Genomic DNA, 25,888 nt, shown 5'->3' with positions numbered 1-25,888 from the left:
TCCGGTTCTCCGTGGATCCCCTCCGTCTGACCTGGTCTGATCTATATGGGTAAATATACTGCTTCTACTCTTTGCCTCCTTAGCTAACGCGTTTGCCCGTCTATTTCGATCCCGGGGAATGTGAGAAATTCTCACATCCTCAAAACCTTCCTGGAGGCTCTGAAACAATTCGGTCTTTCTCGCGAAAGCAGACCAATCTTCCGGGTTTGTGATCATATCCATTAGGTCCGTGCAATCTGTCTCGAACCTCATCGTGGTTATCCTCATATTCCTAATACATGAAGCTGCCCAAAGTAGGCCTTCCATCTCAGCATGTAAAGCTGAGAGGGTCCTACTGCACGCTCGCAATCCAAAGAATTCAGAGCTCATATGATCCTTAAAACTCCACCCTAATCCATTGACGCTGCCATTAGCGATCCATGAGACATCGATTTGACAGGTAGGGAATCGGGGAATCCCAGGGGGCGCTGTTTCCATCTCCAAAGTGAGGAAATCATCGAGTTCCTCCTCTGCCGCTTCTTTTTCATTAGCCTTCCTCCAACATTCTGCCTCAAGTGATGCATGTTGGAGAGTATCCATCGGGGATACGACTTTCCCATTAAAGAACATGTCGTTCCTCGCCTTCCAAATGTACCAACAGATCTATGGGAAGGTGTCGAATTGTGGACTCATGGAAGCCACTTCTTTTCTCTGTTGAACCGAGAATGTTTGATGACCAGATTTTATGTTTTTTTCCTTAAAAAGAAAATCTTCACAACACAAAATATCGTAGGAATTAACAAATTTATAGATGTTTTAGTGTGATTCAGCTCAAGTAATAATGTGGCACTAAATAGGCGTTTTATGTAGGAACTTGGGACAAATTACAAATAACACTAACATAAATAATACATATGGCTTGGTCCTTGATACAAACAAGTAATCCCTCCCTATGTGCTTGCTTTGAAGCAAACAGTGCGTTTAAGCTCTTTCAGTTATGATCCAAAAACCAGTTCCTTCAGTGATCTAAACGGCGAGTTGTGACCATGAGCTGCTGAATCTCTCCATAAAGCAAGTCCTGTTTTTAAATCAAAACAATCAAGTGTTTTCAGACAAAGTGATGAAAACAAAGGATGATGATGTAAATTAGTATCTTTGAGTGTTATGAACCTATCCATGAGATCAAACCAATTGTGGATGCTGCAAAGAATGACTTGCTGGTGCAGTTAGACCTGCATTTTGGAGAATCCCGGGTGTTATTGATAAACTCATGTACTCGCGACAAAAAACCATTCTAGGTGTGCGAGGATTCTTACAGGTATAAGCACAGAATGTTTCCATATCCATAAAAGAGAGTTGCCCATATTGAACCAGTGAACCTATGCTCACAGCAAAGATGAATATCAAATCGCTTGTTACTATGGGATGAATATAGTGTTAAACTGAAGCTTAGGTTTACCACATCAAGTCACGGATAAATAATGCTCTAGGCAGCATAAGCCCGTTCCCCAGCATCGAAAGCAACATTGTGATTGGTGATAAGCCTTTTAGGTTGTCTGGACTTAGGAAATTAGTCCACTGAAATATAAATGAACATCAGATATCCAGTAGTTGAGAGAACGTTCGAAGAAGTGAAGCAAGACAAATACCATTTGGGAAACTGGCATCCACATGAACATAAGTGTCGCTGTCCATCCAGATAAAGACTCGACAAACTTAACACCTTCCTCTGGGAGTTTCCCCGTTCGAGACTGCATTCTTACCAGAGTAAAGTTAAGATAAAAGGAAGATTACTACCTGTCTTAACAGTTGTTGTATAAGATCTATGAACCTATGACTAAGAGGTCAGAGAAACCAAACATAGAAACAGCATTTGGCCAATCATTTACAGTGTGAAGGCCACCATTTCCCCTTTTCTATAACTTGATAACTCCTATGTCCTAACATAATGTTTTATGTTTATTAAGTCTGAAAACTCAGCACCAAAACTGAAAATAATTTTGCAACGGAAAAGGTCTGGCTTCTGCATTTAGCTCTATTTAACATCAAGGTCTACAAAGTTCAAAAGCGTCAAATGAGCAGCAGTAGAGCAATTCAATTTCTGCAAACACGATTCTTTTCATTGACTTCTATGTAAGTAGGCTTCGAAAATGATATCCAAGAGGCTAGAGTGAACCTAAAGAATGTGTAAGCAATCTATGAGGATGTAGTACTTGAAAGCTTACCATAAATACAGCGGCTACAGCAATCACAAAAGCAGTAGTCCCAGGCAAGATACTGTTTGGTACAAGAGGGACAAAAGTTGACCACATGACCTGCAATTTTAAAGTTCAGAATCTCAGCGTCGAACTAACTGAATATTAGTAGTGAGTACTCTATGTCAGTGAAATCTCTTGTACAAAGGGAAAATATTAGGTAAAGTGTAAAGAAGCTCTCACTTGAGGAAGAACGGAGAGTCCACCGACAGTGATAAAGTCCTCCCACAATCGCCACAGAGTCGTACTTAGCTTACCGAAATAGAACAAAGCGTTCAATATAATACCAACCGTGACAACGGCCGAAGTAGCAACAAAGTACTGCATAGGCATAGCTCCAGCCACTGTGAGCTGCGCAAGGACAACGTAAGTGGAGATGACACCGAGTGTTTGCACCACAGCTGCTTCTTTTTCCTTCTTCTTTACGAAATATGAAAGCAACGACAGGTTCCCTAACAAACCAGTCAACATCCCCTGTAAATGTAATTCCATTAAAAAAACGTGCACTCTAATGCAAACTGCTGCTACAGTGAAGACTATAAATCAACATATCTTGAGATTTTTCTATGTATCAGAAAAAGCTTTTACCAGCCACGGGACGGCGGAGAGGGCGGTGTTGTTTCCCGCCAAAAGATTCTGGGCATTGAGGATGATCTGTGGCAACTGCAGCATCAGAAACGGAATATTCGCTCCCCCGGAGAACTTGGCCGTCCATGAATCCCATTCTTCGTACTCCTTAACCTTCTCTAAACCTGGAGATCCCTTTGAGAGAAACAGCCCCCAAAATCAGTAAAAAAAAAAAAAAAAAATTAGCGGATTGATGTTAGAAGAGAGAGAGACCACAAGTAGAAACTTGTAGAGAAAAATTGATTCAAATTTGAAACCTCACTTCCGAGTCAATTGCACGAACAGGGACGAGTCGGCGGCGATTCGAAACAATTGGATTGCACCGAGTAAGAGCCGATCCTCGGAAGCTATCGACGCCTATACAAGCACGCTTCAGTGGGAGGCGGGAGAACCGAGATGTAGAGACGAAGGAAGAGCGAGGAGAAGTCGGGAGAATCAGGAGGCGGTTACTAGGGAGAGACATTGCGATGGTTTTAGCTTCCATTGGGAGTTTGGAGAACTATTCTCTCTACTTCACGCCTCTGTTGTAACAGAGAGAGAGAGAGATGACGACGACATAAGCAGAGGGGTTATAGGAGTGAAAATCATCTTAGAGAGTGATGTTGGGAAATGAAAAGCCGCCACGTGGATGTTATTATATCGTAAATTGTAGCTACGCGATCATGTGCTACTTTTGTATTGATCCTAGATATTTATTTTTTCTTCGAATTTTCCCCAGAACTAAAAGACAAATTCAAATATCTTTGAACACCTTTCGCGGAAAAAGCCCATAACGTTTAGTCCATTTACTCAAATAATCATCACCTTTGGGGGTTTTGGCCCATAACTACTTCGACAATAGACTCATATCACTCGCTTCTGTCGCCTGGTCTGGTGAGAGTCTATAGTGTCTCCAAAGAAAGGTAGAGGTTCTTAAATGATTTTGCTTATACAGTTTTCAATTTTTACAAGTCAGTAATGCACAGATTCTGGCGACAGAGTGGGCCAACTAATGGGATATTATCTGTAATAAAGGTTTACATTGTTCTACCATTATCTTTCTGATGAATTAACTTATCAATATGGGAACATTATTCTCAAATCAAACAATCCAAAAGAACCTGAACTGATCAAAATATAAAATAACTAAAGTATTAAGTTAATTAAACACCTAAACACAAGCTTTGCATTGCACAACGCAAAACAGAACAGAGAAAAAAAAACATGGTATCAAATGGCTTGACGAGGCCACCACACCTGTTTCAACCGTCACATCACACGACAATTTGGTGAAGACTCAAGCATATCCGGGGACCTGTGAGCATATATATACATACAAAAGTCAGCTCAAATTAATTTTTTCAAAGATCATAGAGATTCTCCAACTTAGGAAGAGAGGACTTACATTTGTCCTAGACTAGCGAAATCAAAGCCAGGATCCATCTCTTGCACAATATCGCTCGGCGGTTGTCCACACTCTTGCATCTTCTGCATAATCTCCATAATCTTGGTCGAATTGTTTGGTTCGTCCTCGTACACCGAGTTGAGCTCTTTGATCAGTTCATACTGGCGTGAATAACGTTCGAAATCTTCTTTGCTTAGACTGCTTTCATGCTCTTCCAGCCATTTCGGGTATCTCGCCCCGATCTCTTTCATTGGTTCGTGGAGAATATCCTTGGACAACAGCTGTTGCATCATCGTGTCCACTATCGACTCCAAATCCTAAACAAATGAAAATATGATCAAGATCCCTGCTGTTGCTGCTGCTTGTGGGGTTGATAACTTACTTGAAAAAGAAGTAATTTACCTGAGATCCAGTAAGATCCTCGAATTGTTTGATCCAATCTTCAACCATAGCATCATCAGAAGAAGAACCAGGAGGCTGCAGCTGCTTGGAAGACAAGGACTCGAGGCCTTTAACGGTTTCTCTAGTTTGTTCCCTGAGTTTATCAAGAGCCTCGGTAACATGGTCCTCTTTGGCAACCTTGTTCTTTCCTTTCTTCTTGGTCCTCATGTCTGGTAAACCCATTCCAAGGCCTTGAACCCCACTAGGCAATGATGACGACTCCATCTCTTCTTTTCCACCATCTTCTTTCTTCACCTCTTCACTTCTACAAAAGCTCACCACAACCACACCCCAATCTCACTATAACTCTTAAAAAGTATTTTTGATCTTTTCATGTTAAGCTAAAAAAACTCAAAATATGTAATTAACAATCTTAAACATGCTTAGGGAAATGAAGACAGTACTTTTGTGTAAGATTGAGATCCTTGAAATCATCCAAGGCGCCTGCGAAAATCCACAAATACAATATAAACGTTTTCACCAATCAATCAAAACACATAGAATTCGCGACGAAGATGATAATAAGGAAATCAAAATTTCAATTAAAAAAAAAAGCAATTACTGTCGAGAAGCTCGTCTAAGTCATCGGTGTGAGTGTCGTGGGCCATTTTTTTCTGGGAACGTCCTCTCACTGTGGTGGTTCAAAGCACTCAGATGTGTAAGAGAGAAATATCTCGCAAGAGGAGAGAAAGGGCGGTGGTGTTCTTTTGATTATCTCGATACGTCACAGGTGAACTCAAATCATTCAATCCAACGGCTGATGTTTTTTAATCAATCAAAAATAAAATCATCTGAAGTCATTCGACTTAAGAACCACCTTCCACACGCAACAAAGCCCATTAACTTGAGTGGCCCAAATCGTTTTCCTCGCTACAACAAAACTCCCCCTAAACAATATTGATCTCAAAAGTGGTCTCATCAATGGCGAACACTTTAATGGCGACAACTCGTCCACTAGCTCTCCTCTCCTCTACAAGATCGACACTTCATCTCCTTTTCAAATCCCCGAAGAGACCCTTCTCTTCGTTTCTGTCATCTCCCGCCGCGGGAAGCTCTAGTTCGAGACGCGTAAGCGCCGTTTTGTCTCGTGGAGAAACTACCACGCCGTCGTCTATTTACGGCCACGGAGTTTTCAGGGCTTCTGGGTTTGGTGTTGCTAATATTCGCAGCCGTGATTTCAGTACAAGATCCTCTCAGATCAACGATGCTGGTTCGATTGATCAAACTCTTATGCAATCCATGGAGCAAAAGGTTGAAACTTGTTTGATTCTTCTCATAAACTAGTGCCGACGTTTAATCGGTTTAAATTAGTGTAATATCCCGTTAATGATAACACCCACTCTCCCAGTAGATCGAATACTTAAAATTAGTTTATATATCACTAAAGACGAATCATATCTCAGTAGGCATCTGTTTTTACTTCTCGTATCTATCTGTGGTTAAAGTTTCACTTTTTATCGGTTTATCAACACATTTTTTTTTTGTTGCTGTGCAGATCAAAGAACAATTGAATGCAGAGTCGGTTTCTGTCAAGGATATGTCTGGAGATGGTCGCCACGTTTGGTAATTACTGTCGCTTAACTCTTTATATCTTCCGGACCATTCGTTATTACACTTACTTTTTTTTTTGAACACACGTTATTACACTTACTTAAACCAAAGTTGCAGATATATATGTTTATTGAAGTATATGTCATATTCAGACAAGATTCACGCTTTTGACCTTTTTTTTGTCTTGTTTCATCGAAGAATAAATGAAAACCGAGCTATAGTAAGAACATCGATGATTAAGTTGCGCTGTATTGTGTGGAAAACAAAAATCCAAAGAACTTTGAAATTCAGACAGTAGCATTCATCTTTTACTTTGTAGAACCATCAACATTGATGTCTAAGAAAAAAAAAACATTGATGTCTAAGTTAGAACCTATTCCATTTTCTCTTCTTACCTTGTACTTGGTTCAAATTAGATGATTCTGTTAACTAACATCAGGGTTGCTTTAATGTTTTCGTAGCATCAATGTCGTATCATCCGCTTTTGAGGGACAATCTGCAGTTAACAGACAGAGGATGGTCTACAAGGCCATTTGGGAGGAGCTTCAGAACGTAGTTCATGCCGTTGATCAGATGACGACAAAGACTCCTTCCGAAGTTTGAAGCCTCTTAAATTTTTTTTTATGATACGAAGCCAAATCTATTATTTGAACAGCGGACAAAGCTGTTTTGTTTTATCAAAAACAAATTTGGATGTTTCTTTTTGTTGTTGATGTCGGTTTATGACATCCTTTGCTCTGTTTAGTAAAATTCAGTGATAAAAGGTATGTTTCAAATTTTTTGTCGTCTGCCTCTCACATAAGTACATTTACGCAACTCCTTAAACCACACAAACTAAACCAGAAAAGCACACTCTGATCGGTGGTTACTCAAACGAGACAAATAACAAATTATTGTAATAACGGAGTAGTTTTGTCAAATATATAGTATCGGGGTCAATGTAGAATTTATGCAAAACTTAGGAGGAGAAGATTTACATTAGGAAGCGGTTCTGAGAAGATGAAACTGTTCGACGCGCACTGTCACCTTCAAGACCCCAGGATCATCAGCAAAGCTCCTCAGCTCATCTCCTCCGCTGTAGCTTCCGGCGTCTCTGCCTTCGCCGTCAATGGAGTCTCCGAGGTTTGATTTTTGTTAGCTTTTTACGTTTTAAGATAGCTCTTAAAATTGAATCTTTGGTTTTGTTTGGTTTGGTCTTAGAAAGATTGGAACTTGGTCAAAGAGATGGGTGCGAAATACCCTTCTGTTGTTCCCTGCTTTGGTATCCATCCATGGTACGAAACTCTCTGTATAATTTGAATCACTGGTAAAGTTTCAGACTTTAAGGTCCTTTTTGAGGTGGTTGAGTTTAGGTATGTAGCAGAGAGAAGTCCTCAATGGTTTGAGACGTTGAAGAGCTTGTTTGAGACCACTCCTAGTGCTGCTGTTGGAGAAGTACATCTCTCTTTTTTGGTCTCTTTTGATTTTGAAGAGTCCATCCACTGATCGTTGTTGTTTGAAACTGAGATTACTTTTGTCTTTTCTGAAACAGATTGGTTTGGACAAAGGGTCTAAAGGAAGGGAGATTGATTTCTCAGACCAGGTTGGAGTGTTTCGTCAACAGCTCGAACTTGCAAAGGAATTGAATAAACCTGCGTCGATCCACTGTGTCCGTGCGTTCGGTGATCTACTTGAGATAACAAAGTATAATCCTTTGCTGCTTCCTGTTATGTGTATCAAAGCAACAGTGAATGTTTTGTGTAGCTTCTTTATGTTCTTATGTAGTGCGATGTTGTGGAACACGCAGATCTGTGGGGCCTTTTCCTGCTGGAGTCATCCTTCACTCCTACTTGGGCTCAGCTGAGATGGTTCCTGAGTTTGCTAAGCTCGGTGCATACTTCTCCTTCTCTGGCTTTCTCATGTCCATGAGTGAGAAGAAAGCTAAGAAGATGTTGAAAGCTGTAAGATTTCAGTATTTTCTCTACGCTTAGATGGAATGGAGTCTTTGATTTCGGTTCTTGCTTGGTAGGTTCCTTCTGATAGGATCTTATTAGAGACTGATTCGCCCGATGCGTTACCAAAGTCAGAGTCAGGGACTCTCTACTTTGTAGAAGGAGATCCTTCTCTGCCGGAAGAAGGAAACTCATCTCAGGATGTCGAGTCTAATGCTTCCAGTGGTGGTGGCTCCATGAAGTTGCCGAAGGAAACACTTAATCACCCTGCTAATATTCACGCCGTATGTTCTTTGTTGTTGTTGCTTCATGACTTGCTTAAACCAATCTTCAATCTCATATAAAGATGAAAAGTTTAAGACTCTAATCAAGTACGGTTACAGGTACTCGAGTATGTAGCAAAGTTGTTGGACGTGAAGAACGAAGAACTCGCGGAACTAAGCTATGGAAACGCTGTTCGGTTGTTCTCATACTCAGGTTCGAAGCTGCTTCTTGAGACAGGTAAATCATTTTCTTTTAGTTTGTCTCTTCACATCTTTGCTTGGTCACGGAACAAGTTTTTGATCGTTGAATGGATTTTTTTTTGTCTTTAGGTGCTGCTGATGTCTCCCTTCACACTCAAAACCATTCCACAACACCGTCATGAGTTCTTAAGTCATTGTAGTCATGTTTTTCATTACTCTGTTACAAGTCTTTGAAGTTTGAATAGTGTTGTAGACTCACACTTCTCTTCGTATAAGACCTTTTATAACTATGTGAAAATTGAAATTTGACTTCATATATGTAAAAAATGTATTTTGTTACTGCACCTGTGTGGATTCGTTTGATGATGTTATTTGTGTCATTATTTTTGTTTTTTGTTTTTAAATTTAAATTGGTAACAAACATCTTAACTTGATTCCTATATCTCCGGAACAGCCATAGGTCTCTTGATTTTGTTTTTGAATTCTTTGTCTTTTGACCTATGCTTCTCTGCTTTTACCTTCCGTTGTTGCAGAACACATAAACACACACATTCCTTCAGGAAAAAGATGTCAGATTTAGAAAGGACCAACACCAACGAGAACCGGTAAGGTTTCTTAATCTGTTCTATTTAAATACTATCATCATCATTCCTAAACATATAAAAGTCTAACTATTTTCATTTTCCTTGAAGAAACTCCAAGTCAGAGCTTCACATCAACGTAAAGGATGTTCCATTTCATCTCTCCAAAGTATGTTTCTTTTCTATTCTCCATTACATTAATCAAAAAGAAAAAAAAAACTTTGTTTCCTAATTTCTCCAGAGTTCTTTTGTGTGTAGGAAACTATTGCAAAGAGATCAGCGGTAGTGAGCTCATTACTCGAGAGAAACAAGATCGATGAGCTTCAAGGTATCCTACGAGACATAGAAGCTGATCCAGAAACCTTCAAGCTCGTTGCTAAGTTCTGTTACGGCTACAAAGTCAAGTTCACCTCTGACAACATCGTCTCTGTTCTCTGCATAGCCTGTTACTTAGGGATGAACGAAGAACACAGCACCGATAACTTGCTGGGAAAGGCGTCTAGCTTCTTGGAAACACGAGTTCTCCCCTGCTGGAACGAGACAGTGAATGCTCTTCGCTCAGGGGACAAGTCTCTCGAGAAGCTAGCGGATTTTAAACTCGTGGATCTCTTCTTCGATTCCCTTATCGAAAAAGCTTCCTACGATCCAAGACTCCTCGGTGAATCGAACAAGAACAACAGAGAGGAGTATAGACCTAACCCTAGGAGAAGACTGTTTGATAACGACTGGAAGTCTGAAGATGTGATCACTCTCCCGCTTCGGTTTTACGAGCCTCTGATGATCCGAGCTATGGAGTCACGCAGCATTCCTGCCGAATACATCGTCACATCTGTATGCAGCTACGCGAAGAAATGGGTTTTTGACGCGGAGGAAGATAGCGTGTCATGCAAGAAAAGAGAAGTGGTTGAAGCTGTCGAGAGGCTTTTGCCTCACCAGAGAGGGATCATCTCATGCGAGTTCTTGTTCAAGACGCTGAAACATTCGATATGGTTAGAAGCTAGCTCCGAGTGTAGAAACGGACTCGGTGTCAGAGTCAGCAAACAGCTCGACACGGCTAAACCAACGGATCTCAAGATTCTAACGCAAGGACACGGAGAGAGTTATAGTTTCGAAGACATTCAGCTCGTTAGAGCTGTGGTCACTAGCTTTTACTCAAACTACACCAACGAAGAAGAAGAAGAAGACGGTGAAGAAGAAGTTTCACGTTTCTTCAAAGTGGCGAAGCTCTTGGAAGAGTTTCTCCTCTTGGCTGCGAGCGAGTCTTCTTCTTCTTCTTCTTCTTCTCTGAAGCTCGAGGCGTTTGTGGCGTTAGCGGAGATCACGGTGGCGATTTCGCTCGGCGTTTTGAGATACTCTGATGGGATATACAGAGCTATCGATGTTTTCTTGGAGAGGCATGGAGACTTGACTGAGTCTGAGAAGATGGAAGCTTGTAAGGTTCTTGACTGTAAGAAACTTTCTAGGCAAGGATGCGACGAAGCCGTGAAGAACCAGAGGCTTCCTCTTAGGATCGTTGTTCAGGTTTTGTCTGTTTCTCAGCGTCAGATAAGGGATACGGTGGCCAAAGAGATTAAGGGAGCGGAAGATAAAGTAGCGGAAGAAGAGATTAGGATTTGGAGCGATGAGGATGAGATGGAGAAGATGAGTGAAAAGCTGTTGGGTGTGGAGATTGAGGATCATCATCAATGTGTTGTTCATCGATGGAAGAAGACTAAGAAGGTAAGTGTGTGGAGACAAGTGAAGAGGAAGTTTGGTTGCTTGACTATTAATTCTTCTTCTTCAACTTCAGCTGATGCTTGCACCTGTGATGTCAAGAAGAAGAACAAGAAGAAGAAGATTCATCATCACTACAAATAAATAAATAACTTAAGATAAAGACACTTTGCTCTGTTCTTGTTGCTATCCTCTGTTTCTAACATTGGAGAAGATGTTTTGTTCTGTTTTTTTTTTGGTACTGATTATTTTCTCAATTCATCCAAAACCATAAGAAGTTAAAGAACAATAGAAGAAACAGAGCTACAAGAAAACAAAATCTTCTATGGACGAACTTTCATTTTTGTTCATACTCAAATAAACGTTGTTCCTTGTCTCACACGTCTATTAGGGCTAGCTTTTTTTGTTTCCAAAGCCTTTCCTCTCTGTGTTTACAACCCGAAAAAAAAAGACAATTCCATGATCATTTGTTCCCCACGGATAATCTCAAAGGAGTTCTATCGCAATCCGTATCACCGCCACTATGTTCTTGATTATCTTCGTCTCCCATCCTCATATGATCCGGAATCAGTTTATTAGTACTTCTCTCATTTACATCCTCCTCCTCTGCTGCTTTTCCTCCTCTTCCTTCATCTCCAAGAACCACAACATTCCCGAACTGCACGTGCTTCTCACCATCCCTCGGCGGCTCCACCGCAGCCACGGGTTCTGAAGCTGACATGGCGATCTCCGTGATGCTTTTATTGTTCTTCTCCTCCTCCTCCTGCTCCCCTCCTTTCTCCGGATCGAATCTAGAAACTCTTTGGCTTAGGGAGACGATGCAAGGCTTGAGGAGGCAGGAGTAGAGGTAAGCCAAGAACCAGAAGAACCAAGGGATGCCAACGAAGAGCATACCCGCTTCTAGAAACAGAGGATTTGCATCGTGTTGGAGGAGGTAAACCCCGAGAAGGACTCCTCCTGTGATGATACATGAAAGAAAGAGAAGAGTGACGATGTATATTCTTGGATCACCTGTTCTTTGATCCATTCGAATTCCCGACCACTAGATCTGAAACACGGATGAACAAGACCTAGAGATCGTGTCCCTTTTTTCGTTCTTCTTCTTCTTTTGTGTTTTTGTGTTTGTTCTTGAATTAGGCTATGGTTTTTTTTTTTTCTTAATTTCTTTCTCGGGACAAATGGATGTAACAGAAAACAGGAAAGGCCGCTAAATGAGGACTTTAGTTTTATATGTTTATCTATTTTCCTTTTTTCGCTAAATTGCTGTGAATTTTTTTTATTACAGTAATGTGTCATTATGAAGTTTTAGGCTTATATTAAAGGTGAGATACAATCATACAAACAGATTTATTCGGGGAATATAGTTTTTCTCGGTTTTTTAATATGAAGGATTGTGGTAATATATATTCCACGTGAGAAAATATTGTATTATCTTATATAATAAGACTACGTGCGATCAACCAAGATGGGATGAAAGTTCACGATGTCAAATACATGATCTCCACTTTTTCTACAAAATTATATCTAATCAAATAAACTAATGTGTAACCCTGACATTTTTTTACATTATGTTGCCTGTTAACCACAATGGTTTCTCTCCCTTGAAAATAAGTCCAAAGGATAAGACAACTGATATCACATACAAAAAACCAAACCCAACAAAACTAGATATAAAATAAAAACCTAAACAAAGAAAAATGGTGAGTTAATTTGTGTCCGTTCAAGCTTTCTGATGCTTAACACGACATGCATCTTAAACAAAATTTGTCTGAACAAACTAAAATCTGACAAAGCGAAATATAAAATCGATCATATGATCGAAGCTTCAACAAAAAATAATATTTTTTCTTTGATTGTTTTTCTAGGTATTAGAAGAGAAATAGAAGCTCTATCTCTCTAGAGAGTAGAGAGGAAATTTTTATTTTTATGTCATAGTACGATCATTATTACTTCATCAGAATTACTAGTTTCATAGACAATCAATTACAAGAATTTGATTTTTAAAGAAATATAGTTACATTTTTAAATGCATATTTCATTTTTTGTGCAGTAAATTTGTGACCAAAAAATTATCTTAGTGATATAATATTCGTTGGAATGTCTTAAAACTAAGAGAGACCTCCAATTATATTTTTAGGATGACGATGGGTTTCTCAATTGTAAGTTTTTTTGTCTTTGCTAAGTACACATTGCAATTTCCAAATTGAAATATCTATTCGTATTTAATTAGTTTTTTAATAAAGTGACTGAACGTCCGGTTCAACCAGTTGACTCTGGAATAACACTTGCGAGTATGCTAGAAGTGATCCAAATTGTTTCTTTCTTTATTATTTTCTAGTTCTTTCTTTATTTTTCTCGATTTTAGATTTTGGATGCTTATCTTCAATGAAATGACATATTTCACATGTTGTAATTTGGTTAACACCATATGTTATGATCAATTTTTCATTTTCACATTTTCATAAACTTATTCAATTATATATTTTAATAGAGTTTAAATCTAAACACAAACTATTGTTATTCAAATGATGATTTTAAATTCTGTTTTTAAATTTAGTATTATTAAATTAATGATTTAAATCCAATTTGTGATTCATCTTTCAAAGATTTTAATTTTTTTTGTATTTTAAATTGATTTCAGTTCATCTACTATGGAATATGATGAACAAATGACTGGATTCAAAATTCAAAGACATACCGAAGAGATTTAGAATTCATCAACTTAAACTATTTTAAAAAATTTAAATTTAATGGATTACAAAATATTAATAACTGATTTTATATCACTCATTGAAACTGATTTTAGATCACTCATTGAATAACTCCTAGCAAAATTTTGTTGATAAGAATTATTTTTTTTGTTAGGCTTTCTTTTTAGTTTTGACATGTTTCTTTCAGTAAGATTTGAAAACAAGGATAATTCAGAAACATTGAGATACATATGTAGTCACATTGATAATCACTGAGTAAGCATGGATGGGGGCTATTTAAGAAAATTCGTTTTTCATAAAGAAAATTCTTTTTTTTTCATATTCAAGCTATTTGGTTAAGCTATTACAGTCTTAGATTTTAAGGTGAAAATCACCAAAAGAGTAGTTCATATCCTAATAGTAATGATAACTTTGAAAAAGTATGATAAAAAAAAGTCAGCAATGATTCAATTTCTGTAGGAAATGAAATTGATGTTGTTTAATTAGACGAATATATCTTGGATGTTATTACAAACCCTGAAACCAGACTATTTGTCGGTAAAACAAACTTGGCAACACACAAGATAAAAAAAGAGTTAAAACTAATGAGATCACACAACACAGCCCTAAACTAATTTCAAGTAAATCAACCGTGACAGTTACAGACGCTCCCCTTGCTCACGAGCTATAGAGGCAGATAGGATTCCAAGGTCTCGATTGAGAACAGTTAATGCGACTTCACACTCAGATACGATTCTAGCTACAGAAGACGGCTCTCCAGCTACTGTTCCTGATGATCCAATAGTAAGTGCTGCATGCGAGTCTCTTAGGTTCTTCAAGTTCCCTAGGAACTGTCACCACCAAAACAACAACACACAAACATCTGTTACAAGAAGGCAACATTGGAAAGAGCTACTCAATTTTGGATATGATATGATCTCAAATATCAAAGAGAGAAGGGGTTCGGTTACCTTGAGAAGCATATTATAGGCCTCCAGTAAGCGGTTGGCAGCAGGACCAAACCCATGAAGCTGAGGCACTTCCTGTTGGAGTAAGCTTGAAGTTAGCTTGAGATATAAGTTATCCTAATACTAATGGGTTTAGGTTCTTTAAGAGATAAGGATCAAGTTGTGCTGTTACCATTAGGATTAGGATAAACATGGGGCTATATATACAATGTCGTGTAGGGCATTGTAGTTAGAGTTTTGTGATTGTGATTGAGAGCTTTAGTTTTTGTGATAGTTTTCTAAAGCATTGTGAGTTTGAGTTTGAGTTAATAAGAAGAGACAAGTTCTTATTGATCTTTGAGTTCATACAATTATCGTTGTGAAACAATAATTGGTATCAGAGCAAGACGATTCAATGGGAGACATAGTTGCGTCTGATTCTAAACCTAAGGAGGGGAGTTCGTCAATAAAGTGTCCTGTCCTTACTGCAACAAATTATACGGTGTGGGCTATGAGGATGAAAATTCTGCTTAAAGTACATGAAGTCTGGGACATTGTAGAAACTGATACAGATGATCAGAAGAAAAACAATATGGCTATGGCACTATTGTTTCAGGCGATACCAGAGGCACTCGTACTTCAAGTTGGAGAACTCGATACCGCGAAGAAAATCTGGGAGGCTATAAGGACTCGTCATGTTGGAGCAGAAAGAGTTAAAGAAGCAAGGTTGCAGACATTAATGGCTGATTTTGATCGGCTTACAATGAAGGAGACAGAGACTATAGATGATTTTGCAGGGAAACTTGCAGAAATATCATCAAAATCGGCAGCTTTAGGAGAAGAGATAGAAGAACCTAAACTTGTTAAGAAGTTTCTCAAGAGCTTGCCAAGGAAAAATTATATACATATAGTGGCAGCTTTAGAGCAAGTTTTGGACCTTAAGACTACAAGCTTCGAGGAGATCATTGGTCGAATGAAGGTATACGAGGAGAGAATAGGCACTGACAAAGAAGAGACACAAGAGGACCAAAGCAAGTTACTGTATGCTAGTAATGAAACACAACCTTCTCGTCCTGAAGCTCTGTCATCTCGAGGTGACGGACAACAAAACCGAGATAATTATAATGAGTACAGAGGCAGAAACAGAGGAGGACGTGCGTATAACAGAGGACGAGGACGAGGAAGATACAGTGGTGGAGCATATAACGGAGTTAGAGATGCGTCTAGAATTACTTGCTTCAGATGTGATAAAGTTGGACACTATGTTGCTCAATGTCCAGATAGACTACTAAAGCTACAAGAGGTCCAAGATGCAGAACATAATGAAACACAAGAAGCCGACGAACTCATGATGCACGAGGTGGTCTATTTGAATGAAAAGAAAGTAGTACCAAGCAGATACGAAGAGAATAACAGTGATGTTGATGTCTGGTACCTTGATAATGGAGCAAGTAACCACATGAGTGGAGATAAGCGTTATTTCACGACTATTGATGATTCTGTGACAGGAAAAGTACGTTTTGGCGATGACTCGAGGATTGATATAAAGGGAAAAGGGACAATTGAGTTTACTGATAGAAACGGAGAAGCAAGGAGAATTACAGATGTCTACTTTATCCCTGATCTAAAGAGTAATATCATCAGTCTTGGCCAAGCAACAGAGTCTGGATGCGATGTAAGAATGAAAGGAGAGGAGCTTATAATGCATGATCGTGATGGGAAGCTGATAGTAAGAGCAACAAGAGGAAAGAACAGGTTATACAAAGTGCGTATGGGATTAAAAGATACAATGTGCTACCTATCTACAAAGACGAGTGACTCAAGTAGATGGCACTCTAGACTAGGTCACATCAATCTAGAGACTATGAAATCAATGATAAAACGAGAACTGGTGGTTGGCATCCCAAACATAGATGTCGAAGCAAAAGTTTGTGGATCTTGTATGCTTGGGAAACAAGCAAGACATGCTTTTCCAAAAACAACAAGTTATCGAGCATCTTGTGTCCTTGAGCTTATACATGGAGATTTGTGTGGCCCTATCTCGCCAAGTACAAGTGGAGGAAACAGATATATACTTGTGCTTATTGATGATTGCTCGAGGTACATGTGGACAGCTCTAATGAAAGAGAAGAGTGATGCTTTCGACAAATTCAAGAGTTTTAAACGAATGGTAGAACACGAGACAAAGAAGCGGATCCAAACTTTCAGGACTGACAGAGGAGGGGAATTCGTGTCTCGGGAGTTTGATGCATTCTGCAGTAATGAAGGGATTAAGAGACATCTTACTGCTCCATATAGTCCACAACAGAATGGCGTTGTGGAACGACGAAACCGCACTCTAATGGAGATGACAAGAAGTATTATGAAGCATATGTCAGTGCCAAATTATCTATGGGGAGAAGCAGTAAGACATTCTACTTACCTACTGAATCGAGTGGCAACCAGAGTGATACGAGATCGGACACCTTATGAAGTTTTACGAGGAATGAAACCTAACATTGGTCACTTAAAGGTGTTTGGTTGCATATGTTATGCCAAGGTGGATGCAAAGCTACTAAGAAAATTGGATGATCGGTCTAGAATGCTTGTGCATCTCGGAACAGAGCCTGGCTCTAAGGCCTATCGCATGTTTGATCCAAATACAAGGAGGATTGTCGTGAGTAGAGATGTAGTGTTTGACGAGTCAAAACAATGGAACTGGAGCTCAACGACATCTGATTCGAGTAACACGGGAAGTTTCAAGATCACGGTAGGAGTTTTTGGGAATCATGGCTTATACGAAGGAGATCATGAAACAGAGCTCAAAACAGAGCAGAGTGTGGCAGAGAAAGATGATGAAGTTATTCCTCAAGACGAGGAGGAAGATGAGGATGAGATTGGTGAAGATGATGCGTTTGAAGCTGGAGGTCTGAGAAGGTCTTCACGAATGGTGAGACAACCTAAGTATCTGGAGGATTATGTTTTGTTTTTATCAGAAGAAGAAGGTGAGAGACTACTAATGTGTCTCAATAACGAGCCAACCAGTTTCGAAGAAGCCAAGAAGTATAAGGAGTGGTTGCAAGCATGTGAAGCAGAGATTGATAGTATCACGAAGCTTGACTCATGGGAACTTGTGGAGCTTCCTCCTGGAGCAAAGCCAATAGGCTTAAAGTGGGTATTCAAGATTAAAAGAAACTCAGATGGGAGCATAAACAAATATAAATCTCGGCTTGTTGCTAAGGGTTATGTTCAAAGGTATGGGATAGATTATGAAGAGGTCTTTGCACCTGTGGCTAGGATCGAGAGTATACGGTTGCTTATTAACTTGGCGGCTGCAAATAGTTGGGAAATTCATCATCTCGATGTAAAGACTGCGTTCTTGCACGGGGACTTGAAGGAGACCGTATATGTTATGCAACCAGAGGGCTTTGAAGTAAAGGGTAATGAGCAGAAGGTTTATAAGCTAAAGAAAGCGTTATATGGCTTGAAACAAGCACCTAGGGCGTGGAATGATAAACTAAACAAAATACTACTCGGTTTTGGTTTCACTAGATGTCTTAAGGAACCGTCAGTTTACAGGAAGGAGATGAAAGAGAAGCTTCTGGTTGTGGCAGTATATGTTGATGATTTATTCATCACTGGAACATGCATGAAGATGATCACTGAGTTTAAAGGGGAGATGGCAAGTAAATTTGAAATGAGTGATCTTGGAAGGCTATCATACTATCTAGGAATTGAGGTGGTACAAGGCGTGAATGGAATAACTCTGAGTCAAAAACGTTATGCACAGAAGATCTTAGAAGAAGCAGGCATGAAGGACTGCAATCCTGCGCATATACCTATGGAACCGGGTCTCAAGTTAGCCAAGTCTGAGGAAGAAAAGGAGATAGATGCAACGTATTACAGAAGGATCATTGGATGTTTTCGTTATCTTCTACACACACGCCCTGATATGTCGTATTGTGTAGGCGTGTTGAGCAGATATATGGCAAGTCCAAGAGTGTCTCATGGAGCGGCAATGAAGCAGTGTCTGAGGTATCTAAAGGGTACTATGTCTTACGGTATAACATTCGAGAAGACAGGAAGAAGTGCAGCAAAGTTGATAGGATACAGTGACTCGAGTCATAATGTAGACGCAGACGATGGACGAAGCACAACAGGACATATTTTCTATCTTGGAAATAGTCCTATTACATGGTGTTCACAAAAGCAGGATACAGTTGCATTGTCTTCTTGCGAGGCTGAGTTTATGGCAGGTACAGAAGCAGCAAGACAGGCCATATGGCTTCAAGATTTGCTCAGAGAAATCGTTGGAGAGTCAGGCGAGAAGACAGTCATACGGATAGATAACCGATCAGCAATAGCACTTACGAGGAATCCGGTGTTTCATGGGCGCAGTAAGCATATTCACACCAGATTTCATTTCATAAGGGAGTGCGTTGAGAAAGGTTTGATGGAGGTTGATCACATACCGGGAAGCGAGCAAAAGGCGGACATACTAACCAAAGCTCTTGGGAGAGCCAAGTATCGAGAGATGCGGGAATTCATAGGCGTGCGTGATGTTGAAGACAAGAACTCCAAGAACTCCAAGCTTAAAGGGGAGAATGTTGGAGTAAGCTTGAAGTTAGCTTGAGATATAAGTTATCCTAATACTAATGGGTTTAGGTTCTTTAAGAGATAAGGATCAAGTTGTGCTGTTACCATTAGGATTAGGATAAACATGGGGCTATATATACAATGTCGTGTAGGGCATTGTAGTTAGAGTTTTGTGATTGTGATTGAGAGCTTTAGTTTTTGTGATAGTTTTCTAAAGCATTGTGAGTTTGAGTTTGAGTTAATAAGAAGAGACAAGTTCTTATTGATCTTTGAGTTCATACAATTATCGTTGTGAAACAATACTTCCATCATGTGAGTCCATGGACGTATTTCCTGCAAGAACATTTTCATATCTATAAGAAAATCTTGAATTTAAACATTTTAGGTTCAGCTGATCTATAGGTTTAATAGGGAGAGAGAGCATGAAAACACAAGTACCTTTGTGTAGATTGCGTTGAAAGCTCTAGCAGTTTCAAGAAACGATTCTAAACGAGCCCTTAGTTCACATTCCACTTCCGCATATTCTTCGTCCGGGTTGTAGGCATGCTTTAAAACAAGAAACCAAGGAGGAAAAGACATGTTTAACTCAAAACAATCTTGGATCTTGGAAGACAGTTAAAATAAAGTGTAGTATTGGCCTCTTGGGTACATCTGAACCAGAAGCTAACTAATAACGTTCTCAAGTAGTGATACAGATCTTAAGCCACTGTAATTCTGTAGGGTAAGTGTGCGTTAAGTAAATAGGTTGAGTGAAATAATAAAAGACGTTACATCAAGACTGATGAAACAGAGTATTGGTCTTAGCGAGTCACGCAGTTTATAGACACACACCTTTGCTGCTAAGTCGTCGACTTTTTGCTGAAGATTAGAGAGAATCTTGGCCTGTTCTGAGAGTTTTGTCTCCAGTTCTGAAACACCAGGTCTGCAAAATAAGCTTTGATTTAAGTCACTACATCAGCTAAAATATGAACCGAGAATCTAAGAAGTAAGGACTAAGGTTTTGCGAGTATAATAGTAGTATAACTTAAAGCTAAGGATTCAAATTGAAACCTCTGAGACCAGCTAGATCTTGAAGCCATAAGTCCAGAGAAAGGGATATAAATAAATAAATACAAAAGTCTGTCTCAGAAAATATAGTTCATTACAATGGATATATGGACTGGATCTGAACATCAGCAGGGAACAATTTGCATTCCTCAGAAAATATCAAAGGTCTCTCTGCAATAGCATCTATGAGTTGGATATCTTTGGCAACCTGCTCATCAATACTGAAGAAATAAGCAAAATCCACTGTTACTACTCTCTAATAAAAGGAAGAACCAGGGTAATGAAAAGCTTATATCAGACATAGTAATATCAGACAACCTCCATTCTGGATTATCTGAGAAGAGGCTTGCCTCTACTAAATCAACAATGTTGCGAAGCATTTCCATTCTATCTTCATAGGTTCCATGTCCCTGAAAACATTGATAAGTATTGAACTTTACAAAACAAAAAGTTCAACAAGTTAGATATAGAAAGATGGGGTACTTGAATGGCTTCTATATCTACTGTTGGTGTGAACCCCAGAAACTTTGCTATCTCTGCCAAATCTGAAAAACAGAGAATTTCACTTAAAACAAACTCTTCTTAGGAGTACCAAAAGATCAATCAATGGAAGCAAAACACCATAGTCTATCTACCTATAGAAGCTCAAGCAATGGAAGCAAAACACCATAGTGTATCAAAGGAAAGTAAGGCTTACACTGAATACGAACAGTTTCTTCATCACGAACTCCTCCAGCATCTCCTTGGAGATTTTGCTGTGAGAAAGGAGATTTATCTCCTAATAACCTTCAAAACATAGCCAAAGAAGCACAATAAGTTCAACCCCAAGCAATTTAAACAGACGCAATTCTTGTCAACTTCTCCACTGTGAAAACCAAACCAAACCAACAAACACAAGTCAAGTTTTTGATCAGTTACTCCAAAACCCAAAATGTACTAGTTTGATTGATTGATCTGAAGCAGATGCATAAAAAGGTTGTGGTTTGGAGAGGAAGAAGAGAGATAATAACTTGAAAAAGAGCCATTCGAGAAGAGCATAACGTTCCATCCCAGCGAATAGGAGAGACTGAGCAGGAGCATTAGCCCTAGCGTAACTAAGCCTCTCCAGCTTCTTCTGTATCTCTTCCATCTGCTTCGCCGCCATTTCACCGATTCCCACGACGACGACTTTCAAAACACCGATGTCGAATCTCGAGATCCCGACACTAACCACGTGTCCAAACCAAAAAAAAAAACCTAATTTACCAAACTCCCATTTATAAAGATCAAATCTCGGCCGTCAAATACTAAATTTTTTATTGTAAATAATAAAAAAGTTTCAGCTTTTATATATACTAATTCGGAAGAAACACAGAGTCCAAGAACAGAGCTTTCAAAAAAAAATTATATTTTTTCCCCAACGGATCTCTGGCGTTTAGTACAGAACCAAGCCAAACAAAAAGCTCTCTCCTTTATCTCTCTCTCTCTCTCTGTTTCTGTGTTCGTAGATTGCTGTTTCCTTAATCAAATATGATCTCATTGAACCTATCAGCTTCCCTGAATCCGGGTCTGACCCGTACCCGTCAAAACCCTACCCGTATCTCTCCTCTCCACGCCGCCGCCGCCGATAAACCCATCAGCTGCAGATACCAATTAGGGTTCCCACAGATCCCCAATCTCCAGATTCGCCAAAAAACCTTCCTTTCACCACTCACCAAACGACCCAGATCCGTCTCCGCCGCCGCCTCCTCCGCCGAGGCCAATCCAGAGCCCGAGTCCGAGGAAGCTGCGGCGAAGAATAAGAAGGCGAAGAGCCTCCAGCTAGGGATAGTGTTCGGTCTCTGGTACTTCCAGAACATCGTCTTCAACATCTTCAACAAGAAGGCACTCAACGTCTTCCCTTACCCCTGGCTCCTCGCTTCCTTCCAGCTCTTCGCCGGCTCCGTCTGGATGCTCGTCCTCTGGTCCTTCAAGCTCTACCCTTGCCCCAAAATCTCCAAACCCTTCGTCGTCGCTCTCCTCGGACCAGCCCTGTTCCACACCGTCGGACACATCTCCGCTTGCGTCTCCTTCTCCAAAGTCGCCGTCTCCTTCACCCACGTGATCAAATCCGCCGAGCCAGTCTTCTCTGTCATCTTCTCCTCTTTCTTGGGAGACACGTATCCTTTAGCTGTGTGGCTATCGATTCTCCCCATCGTCATGGGTTGCTCTTTAGCTGCGGTCACTGAAGTTTCCTTCAACTTGGGAGGACTCTCTGGAGCTATGATCAGTAACGTTGGTTTCGTCTTGAGGAACATTTACTCTAAACGAAGTTTACAGAGCTTCAAAGAGATAGACGGGTTGAATCTCTACGGTTGCATCAGTATCCTCTCTCTGTTTTATCTGTTCCCCGTGGCGGTTTTCGTCGAAGGGTCGTCGCACTGGGTTCAGGGCTACCATAAAGCCATTGCTTCCGTTGGTAAGCCGTCCACGTTTTACGTTTGGGTGTTGCTCTCTGGCGTATTCTACCATCTGTACAACCAGTCTTCTTACCAGGCCCTCGACGAGATCAGTCCTTTGACTTTCTCTGTTGGGAACACGATGAAGAGGGTGGTGGTGATCGTCTCCTCGGTTTTGGTGTTTAGGAACCCTGTTAGGCTTCTGAATGCTCTTGGTTCGGCTATCGCGATTTTCGGTACTTTCTTGTACTCTCAGGCTACTGCTAAGAAGAAGAAGATTGAGGTTGAGGCTGGAGATGGTGATAAGAAGGACTAAGATGGCTACTCCAAGCTTTTGATTACTATTCCTCGGTTTTGTTGTTTTTCATTTCTGTTAAAGACTCTTTTAGTTGCTACTTGGTTCTGGTCTGATTCTGAGATGAGTTAAAACTTATTAATCATAAAACCAGTTTCTTCCTAATACAATGCCTTGATTGGGTTCAATTCAAAAACTGTACACATAAGAGTTTTCATTTGGATCACCATGAGTAATGGCGGAACCTTCTCCGGCTAGTTCTCCTGAAAGGTTTACAAGCCAAGATGCTAAGATCAACAGCAGCAGCAAGCGCCATGAAAATAGCTGCATCTTCCACACAAGTCACATGCCTCATAGCCAGCTGCACAACCGGCTTGCTGCTTTTCCCTTCCCCTTGCACTCTCGAGCTCATCACAAACCCGCCTCCGGAGACGCACTGTCCCAAACCCGAGTAGTCTCCGCTGCTCTGCGGGCTCGGGATCGGCGTAGCTGCAACCGTCAGCATCTGCTTATCAGTGTCGATCAAAAACTCCCCGCCTTTCTCGGCGCTGATGAGGATCTCTGACATCAAAACATCTCCTACTTCTTGACCGTTGGAAAGGACGTGGAACCTGCAGCAGACAGAGTCTCTGATCCCGCGTTCCCGCCAAGCTTCGAGCTTTCCCCACGGCTGCCAGCTGTTCGGGCGGCACGGGTCGGGCCTGACCACGTGCCAAGCGCCGGGGTTGGACTTTGCAACCCAATCACAGCCAGTGGATGGGACGAAAGGAGTTGTTATGAAAGCTGCAGCAACCGCAGAGCCGGAGAGATCGTGTATCTTCACTTTCCAGCCTTTTCTCTCACGTCTCTCGCTTCCAAGCTCGGTTCCATCCCCTGAACTTGACCAGTATCCGTTCAACGGATCCACCTGTGACACCCTGAAGATTCAAAAAAGCAAACTTATCACTAAATAACTTTTTTTTTAAAGGCTGGTTAATTATGCTATTACAAACTATGCACCTGTCTCGGCTAAACTTGCAGCTGAAGATAGGTTGCTTGACAGAGCCACGAAGCTGAACTATCTGAGGACTCAAAGTAGTCACATCCTCGAACTGGAAAACATATCTAGGATCAGGATCAAGCTTCACTCTCAGATGAAGCTGTGCACCACCGTCTCGCTTGTTCTTTCCAATACCTATCCAGCCATTGAACAGAATCACTGGCTTTCCTTCTCCCCATTCAGGACCTACCTCCAGCTTAAACACACCGATCTGCTGTCTTTTAGCTCCAACTCCGCAGTGAGAAGAAGAACTCTTTTTACCGGCGAAAACAGAAACTTCCAAGTGGGCGTTAGGGTTGTAGAAGCATCCAGGGGTCAGGAGAGCTCTCAGATCAGACTCTTCGAGGTAAAAGCTCGTGGAGACGCTGTGGTGGTGGTCAGGAGCTGCGTCTAAGGAAGGCATCAGAGGGATGGATGTGGTCTGAACAGGAAAGCCTCTGAGTTTTATCTCGCAGGAGCATTGGGAATTAGAAGAGTTCTTCTTCTCATCGGAGGTTGAAGCAGAGTTGAGGAGATGCTTGGGACTTCTTAAAGCGAGTGAGCCTACTGAAAGACGGATAAAAGCTTGGGGATCCATTTTTGCAAAGTCAGAGATGTTTCCCCATGGTGGTTTGATCAATCAGCCTGACAAAAGCCAACACAAGAGACCAAAAAAAAAAAAGACAAAACCAAAGTTAGTTTCATCCTAAACCAGTTTTAACAGAAACTGAAACACACAAGTTGAAAACTTTAGTTAGTAGAATCAGATAGAGACAGGATTAAAAAGAGCTTAATTACTTGCACCAGAATCAAAGTACTTTAGTTAGTTGTATGTTCTTTTATTAGTCTTGAGCTAATAATATTCTTCAAGAAACAAAGAAAAGCACATGACTTGTAACATTTGTAAACTCAATTCTACAGCTCTGTGACATCGAACTACTTGAGACCAAACAGCAACACAAACTTGGTTAAATTAACAAAACAAAACTAAAGCTGGTGTCAATTGTCATCAGAGAAGAAGCCAAAACCAATTGAAGTCAAGTGAAAAGAGTTTAAATTATATATGACAAATGAAAAAGCTACAAACTTTATGGAATTTGATACAAACCTGTAAGCATTATCTTCAAGAAACTTTGATAGATCCCAAGGAAAGCTATAGAGGACCCTTCAAAATCCTTTTAGAAAGGGAAATACTTTTTACCAATCTGGTTAGAATAATGAAATGGTAGAATCAAGAGAGACTTTAAATTTTGTAGAGAAAGACAGAGACTTTATATATGATTACGATGAGATTTCGATTTTTGGGTTTTCACAGAAGCACAAACAAAGAGAGAAGCTTTTTTCTCTTCTTTTCTTTCTTTCTCTCTCGTTCCCCTGTGTAAGTAAAAATATTCTGAGACCGAAAGAAAAAATTGTGATATTGGCTTACGAAATTGACGGGGAGAATATAAACTCAATTTAAGTGTTTCTATTTTTGTTTCCTTAATGCAATTTACGTCACACGTCCAACAGTTATTTTGGCTTTTCATTGGTCCAAACTCCAAAATATGTAATATAAATAATTAATGTCAATTAACTCGACCAGGTTCTGTAATATAAATAATTAATGTCAATTGATTTTTTTACACATTATATATATACAAAAATAAAATAACAGGTGATTTTTCAAATCAGATGAAAATGTTTATAATTTTTTGAGACGTAGACATAAATTTTACATTATGCTTTAACATATAGATATAAGTTCTTCCATCAATATAATTATAAATATTTTTCTCAAAAAATTATAAACATTTTCATCTGATTTGAAAAATCACCTGTTATTTTATCTTTGTATATGTAATGTATAAACTGGCATACATGTTACGGTGAAAATGCTTAAAATTTGTCCACTCAAATTTTATCACATTATCCTCCATTTTTATTTTTATATATATTTTTCCTACAAAAATATTTTGTATCCTGGAATATTG

At 39.9% G+C, this 25,888-nt stretch overlaps 9 protein-coding genes across 10 annotated transcripts; 4 read left to right on the top strand and 5 right to left on the bottom strand.

Moving 5' to 3' along the window:
• Nucleotides 1-764: 764 nt before the first annotated feature.
• On the bottom strand, nt 765-3,480 carry LOC108815846 (maltose excess protein 1, chloroplastic). The gene is made up of 9 exons (XM_018588364.2): nt 3,124-3,480; nt 2,823-2,996; nt 2,418-2,708; nt 2,205-2,294; nt 1,629-1,730; nt 1,439-1,557; nt 1,296-1,358; nt 1,150-1,211; nt 765-1,057 (listed from the first exon to the last, which is right to left on the bottom strand). Exons 1-9 carry the CDS (start codon nt 3,343-3,345, stop codon nt 975-977), a joined length of 1,206 nt encoding a protein of 401 aa, XP_018443866.1. The 5' UTR covers nt 3,346-3,480; the 3' UTR covers nt 765-974.
• Nucleotides 3,481-3,958: 478 nt separating this feature from the next.
• LOC108818274 (peroxisome biogenesis protein 19-2) lies at nt 3,959-5,446 on the bottom strand. The gene is made up of 5 exons (XM_018591187.2): nt 5,249-5,446; nt 5,091-5,130; nt 4,648-4,951; nt 4,246-4,562; nt 3,959-4,155 (listed from the first exon to the last, which is right to left on the bottom strand). Exons 1-5 carry the CDS (start codon nt 5,292-5,294, stop codon nt 4,110-4,112), a joined length of 753 nt encoding a protein of 250 aa, XP_018446689.1. The 5' UTR covers nt 5,295-5,446; the 3' UTR covers nt 3,959-4,109.
• Nucleotides 5,447-5,565: 119 nt separating this feature from the next.
• Nucleotides 5,566-7,015, top strand: LOC108818275 (protein BOLA4, chloroplastic/mitochondrial). Its single transcript, XM_018591188.2, has 3 exons — nt 5,566-5,937; nt 6,182-6,249; nt 6,699-7,015. Exons 1-3 carry the CDS (start codon nt 5,608-5,610, stop codon nt 6,838-6,840), a joined length of 540 nt encoding a protein of 179 aa, XP_018446690.1. The 5' UTR covers nt 5,566-5,607; the 3' UTR covers nt 6,841-7,015.
• A 137-nt stretch (nt 7,016-7,152) lies between these two features.
• LOC108830040 (uncharacterized) lies at nt 7,153-8,971 on the top strand. Of its 2 annotated transcripts, none has more exons than XM_018603650.2 (8): nt 7,153-7,359; nt 7,438-7,511; nt 7,590-7,671; nt 7,769-7,920; nt 8,024-8,177; nt 8,246-8,452; nt 8,552-8,669; nt 8,762-8,971. In XM_018603650.2, exons 1-8 carry the CDS (start codon nt 7,237-7,239, stop codon nt 8,812-8,814), a joined length of 963 nt encoding a protein of 320 aa, XP_018459152.2. In that variant the 5' UTR covers nt 7,153-7,236; the 3' UTR covers nt 8,815-8,971. The 2 variants fall into 2 exon arrangements, with proteins under 2 accessions (XP_018459152.2, XP_056846785.1); XM_056990805.1 differs by having other exon boundaries at nt 7,220-7,359; nt 7,442-7,511.
• Nucleotides 8,972-9,090: 119 nt separating this feature from the next.
• LOC108830036 (BTB/POZ domain-containing protein At5g17580) lies at nt 9,091-11,185 on the top strand. Its single transcript, XM_056990804.1, has 3 exons — nt 9,091-9,237; nt 9,325-9,382; nt 9,472-11,185. The coding sequence occupies exons 1-3, from the start codon at nt 9,200-9,202 to the stop codon at nt 11,068-11,070; spliced, it is 1,695 nt and encodes a 564-aa protein (XP_056846784.1). The 5' UTR covers nt 9,091-9,199; the 3' UTR covers nt 11,071-11,185.
• A 67-nt stretch (nt 11,186-11,252) lies between these two features.
• Nucleotides 11,253-12,184, bottom strand: LOC108830037 (uncharacterized). Its single transcript, XM_018603647.2, has one exon. The coding sequence runs from the start codon at nt 11,951-11,953 to the stop codon at nt 11,390-11,392; it is 564 nt and encodes a 187-aa protein (XP_018459149.1). The 5' UTR covers nt 11,954-12,184; the 3' UTR covers nt 11,253-11,389.
• A 1,912-nt stretch (nt 12,185-14,096) lies between these two features.
• LOC108815130 (AUGMIN subunit 7) lies at nt 14,097-21,475 on the bottom strand. Its single transcript, XM_056991315.1, has 10 exons — nt 21,196-21,475; nt 20,883-20,971; nt 20,669-20,730; nt 20,504-20,595; nt 20,284-20,406; nt 19,970-20,060; nt 19,577-19,684; nt 19,446-19,471; nt 14,588-14,660; nt 14,097-14,467 (listed from the first exon to the last, which is right to left on the bottom strand). Exons 1-10 carry the CDS (start codon nt 21,327-21,329, stop codon nt 14,276-14,278), a joined length of 990 nt encoding a protein of 329 aa, XP_056847295.1. The 5' UTR covers nt 21,330-21,475; the 3' UTR covers nt 14,097-14,275.
• A 73-nt stretch (nt 21,476-21,548) lies between these two features.
• On the top strand, nt 21,549-23,067 carry LOC108817623 (xylulose 5-phosphate/phosphate translocator, chloroplastic). Its single transcript, XM_018590358.2, has one exon. The coding sequence runs from the start codon at nt 21,695-21,697 to the stop codon at nt 22,916-22,918; it is 1,224 nt and encodes a 407-aa protein (XP_018445860.1). The 5' UTR covers nt 21,549-21,694; the 3' UTR covers nt 22,919-23,067.
• LOC108817622 (uncharacterized) lies at nt 23,022-25,336 on the bottom strand. Its single transcript, XM_018590357.2, has 3 exons — nt 25,024-25,336; nt 23,897-24,560; nt 23,022-23,814 (listed from the first exon to the last, which is right to left on the bottom strand). Exons 2-3 carry the CDS (start codon nt 24,511-24,513, stop codon nt 23,121-23,123), a joined length of 1,311 nt encoding a protein of 436 aa, XP_018445859.1. The 5' UTR covers nt 24,514-24,560; nt 25,024-25,336; the 3' UTR covers nt 23,022-23,120.
• Between the last annotated feature and the right edge of the window lie 552 nt (nt 25,337-25,888).

The sequence above is a fragment of the Raphanus sativus genome, chromosome 7 (genome assembly GCF_000801105.2).
Source record: "Raphanus sativus cultivar WK10039 chromosome 7, ASM80110v3, whole genome shotgun sequence".
In the NCBI taxonomy this organism is placed as follows: Eukaryota; Viridiplantae; Streptophyta; class Magnoliopsida; order Brassicales; family Brassicaceae; genus Raphanus; species Raphanus sativus.
The sequence above is the reverse complement of the archived record's forward strand: the minus strand, read 5'-3'. Positions and strand labels throughout refer to the sequence as shown.

Coding starts and splice junctions, on each gene's coding strand:
- LOC108818275 (XM_018591188.2), top strand. CDS start 5,608: ATGGCGAACACTTTAATGGCGACAACTCGTCCACTAGCTCTCCTCTCC. Junction 5,938..6,181: donor TGCAATCCATGGAGCAAAAG/GTTGAAACTTGT, acceptor GTTGCTGTGCAG/ATCAAAGAACAATTGAATGC. Junction 6,250..6,698: donor GGAGATGGTCGCCACGTTTG/GTAATTACTGTC, acceptor ATGTTTTCGTAG/CATCAATGTCGTATCATCCG.
- LOC108817622 (XM_018590357.2), bottom strand. CDS start 24,513: ATGGATCCCCAAGCTTTTATCCGTCTTTCAGTAGGCTCACTCGCTTTA. Junction 23,815..23,896: donor TGCAAGTTTAGCCGAGACAG/GTGCATAGTTTG, acceptor TTGAATCTTCAG/GGTGTCACAGGTGGATCCGT.
- LOC108815846 (XM_018588364.2), bottom strand. CDS start 3,345: ATGGAAGCTAAAACCATCGCAATGTCTCTCCCTAGTAACCGCCTCCTG. Junction 2,709..2,822: donor TCTCCGCCGTCCCGTGGCTG/GTAAAAGCTTTT, acceptor TTACATTTACAG/GGGATGTTGACTGGTTTGTT. Junction 1,212..1,295: donor AACATTCTGTGCTTATACCT/GTAAGAATCCTC, acceptor TCCAAAATGCAG/GTCTAACTGCACCAGCAAGT.
- LOC108830037 (XM_018603647.2), bottom strand. CDS start 11,953: ATGGATCAAAGAACAGGTGATCCAAGAATATACATCGTCACTCTTCTC.
- LOC108830036 (XM_056990804.1), top strand. CDS start 9,200: ATGTCAGATTTAGAAAGGACCAACACCAACGAGAACCG. Junction 9,238..9,324: donor ACCAACACCAACGAGAACCG/GTAAGGTTTCTT, acceptor TTTTCCTTGAAG/AAACTCCAAGTCAGAGCTTC. Junction 9,383..9,471: donor TTCCATTTCATCTCTCCAAA/GTATGTTTCTTT, acceptor TTTTGTGTGTAG/GAAACTATTGCAAAGAGATC.
- LOC108815130 (XM_056991315.1), bottom strand. CDS start 21,329: ATGGCGGCGAAGCAGATGGAAGAGATACAGAAGAAGCTGGAGAGGCTT. Junction 20,596..20,668: donor TAGATATAGAAGCCATTCAA/GTACCCCATCTT, acceptor CAATGTTTTCAG/GGACATGGAACCTATGAAGA. Junction 14,468..14,587: donor CCTATAATATGCTTCTCAAG/GTAACCGAACCC, acceptor TGGTGGTGACAG/TTCCTAGGGAACTTGAAGAA.
- LOC108817623 (XM_018590358.2), top strand. CDS start 21,695: ATGATCTCATTGAACCTATCAGCTTCCCTGAATCCGGGTCTGACCCGT.
- LOC108818274 (XM_018591187.2), bottom strand. CDS start 5,294: ATGGCCCACGACACTCACACCGATGACTTAGACGAGCTTCTCGACA. Junction 4,563..4,647: donor AGGATCTTACTGGATCTCAG/GTAAATTACTTC, acceptor TCATTTGTTTAG/GATTTGGAGTCGATAGTGGA. Junction 4,156..4,245: donor TTCGCTAGTCTAGGACAAAT/GTAAGTCCTCTC, acceptor ATATGCTCACAG/GTCCCCGGATATGCTTGAGT.
- LOC108830040 (XM_018603650.2), top strand. CDS start 7,237: ATGAAACTGTTCGACGCGCACTGTCACCTTCAAGACCCCAGGATCATC. Junction 7,360..7,437: donor CCGTCAATGGAGTCTCCGAG/GTTTGATTTTTG, acceptor GTTTGGTCTTAG/AAAGATTGGAACTTGGTCAA. Junction 8,178..8,245: donor CTAAGAAGATGTTGAAAGCT/GTAAGATTTCAG, acceptor CTTGCTTGGTAG/GTTCCTTCTGATAGGATCTT.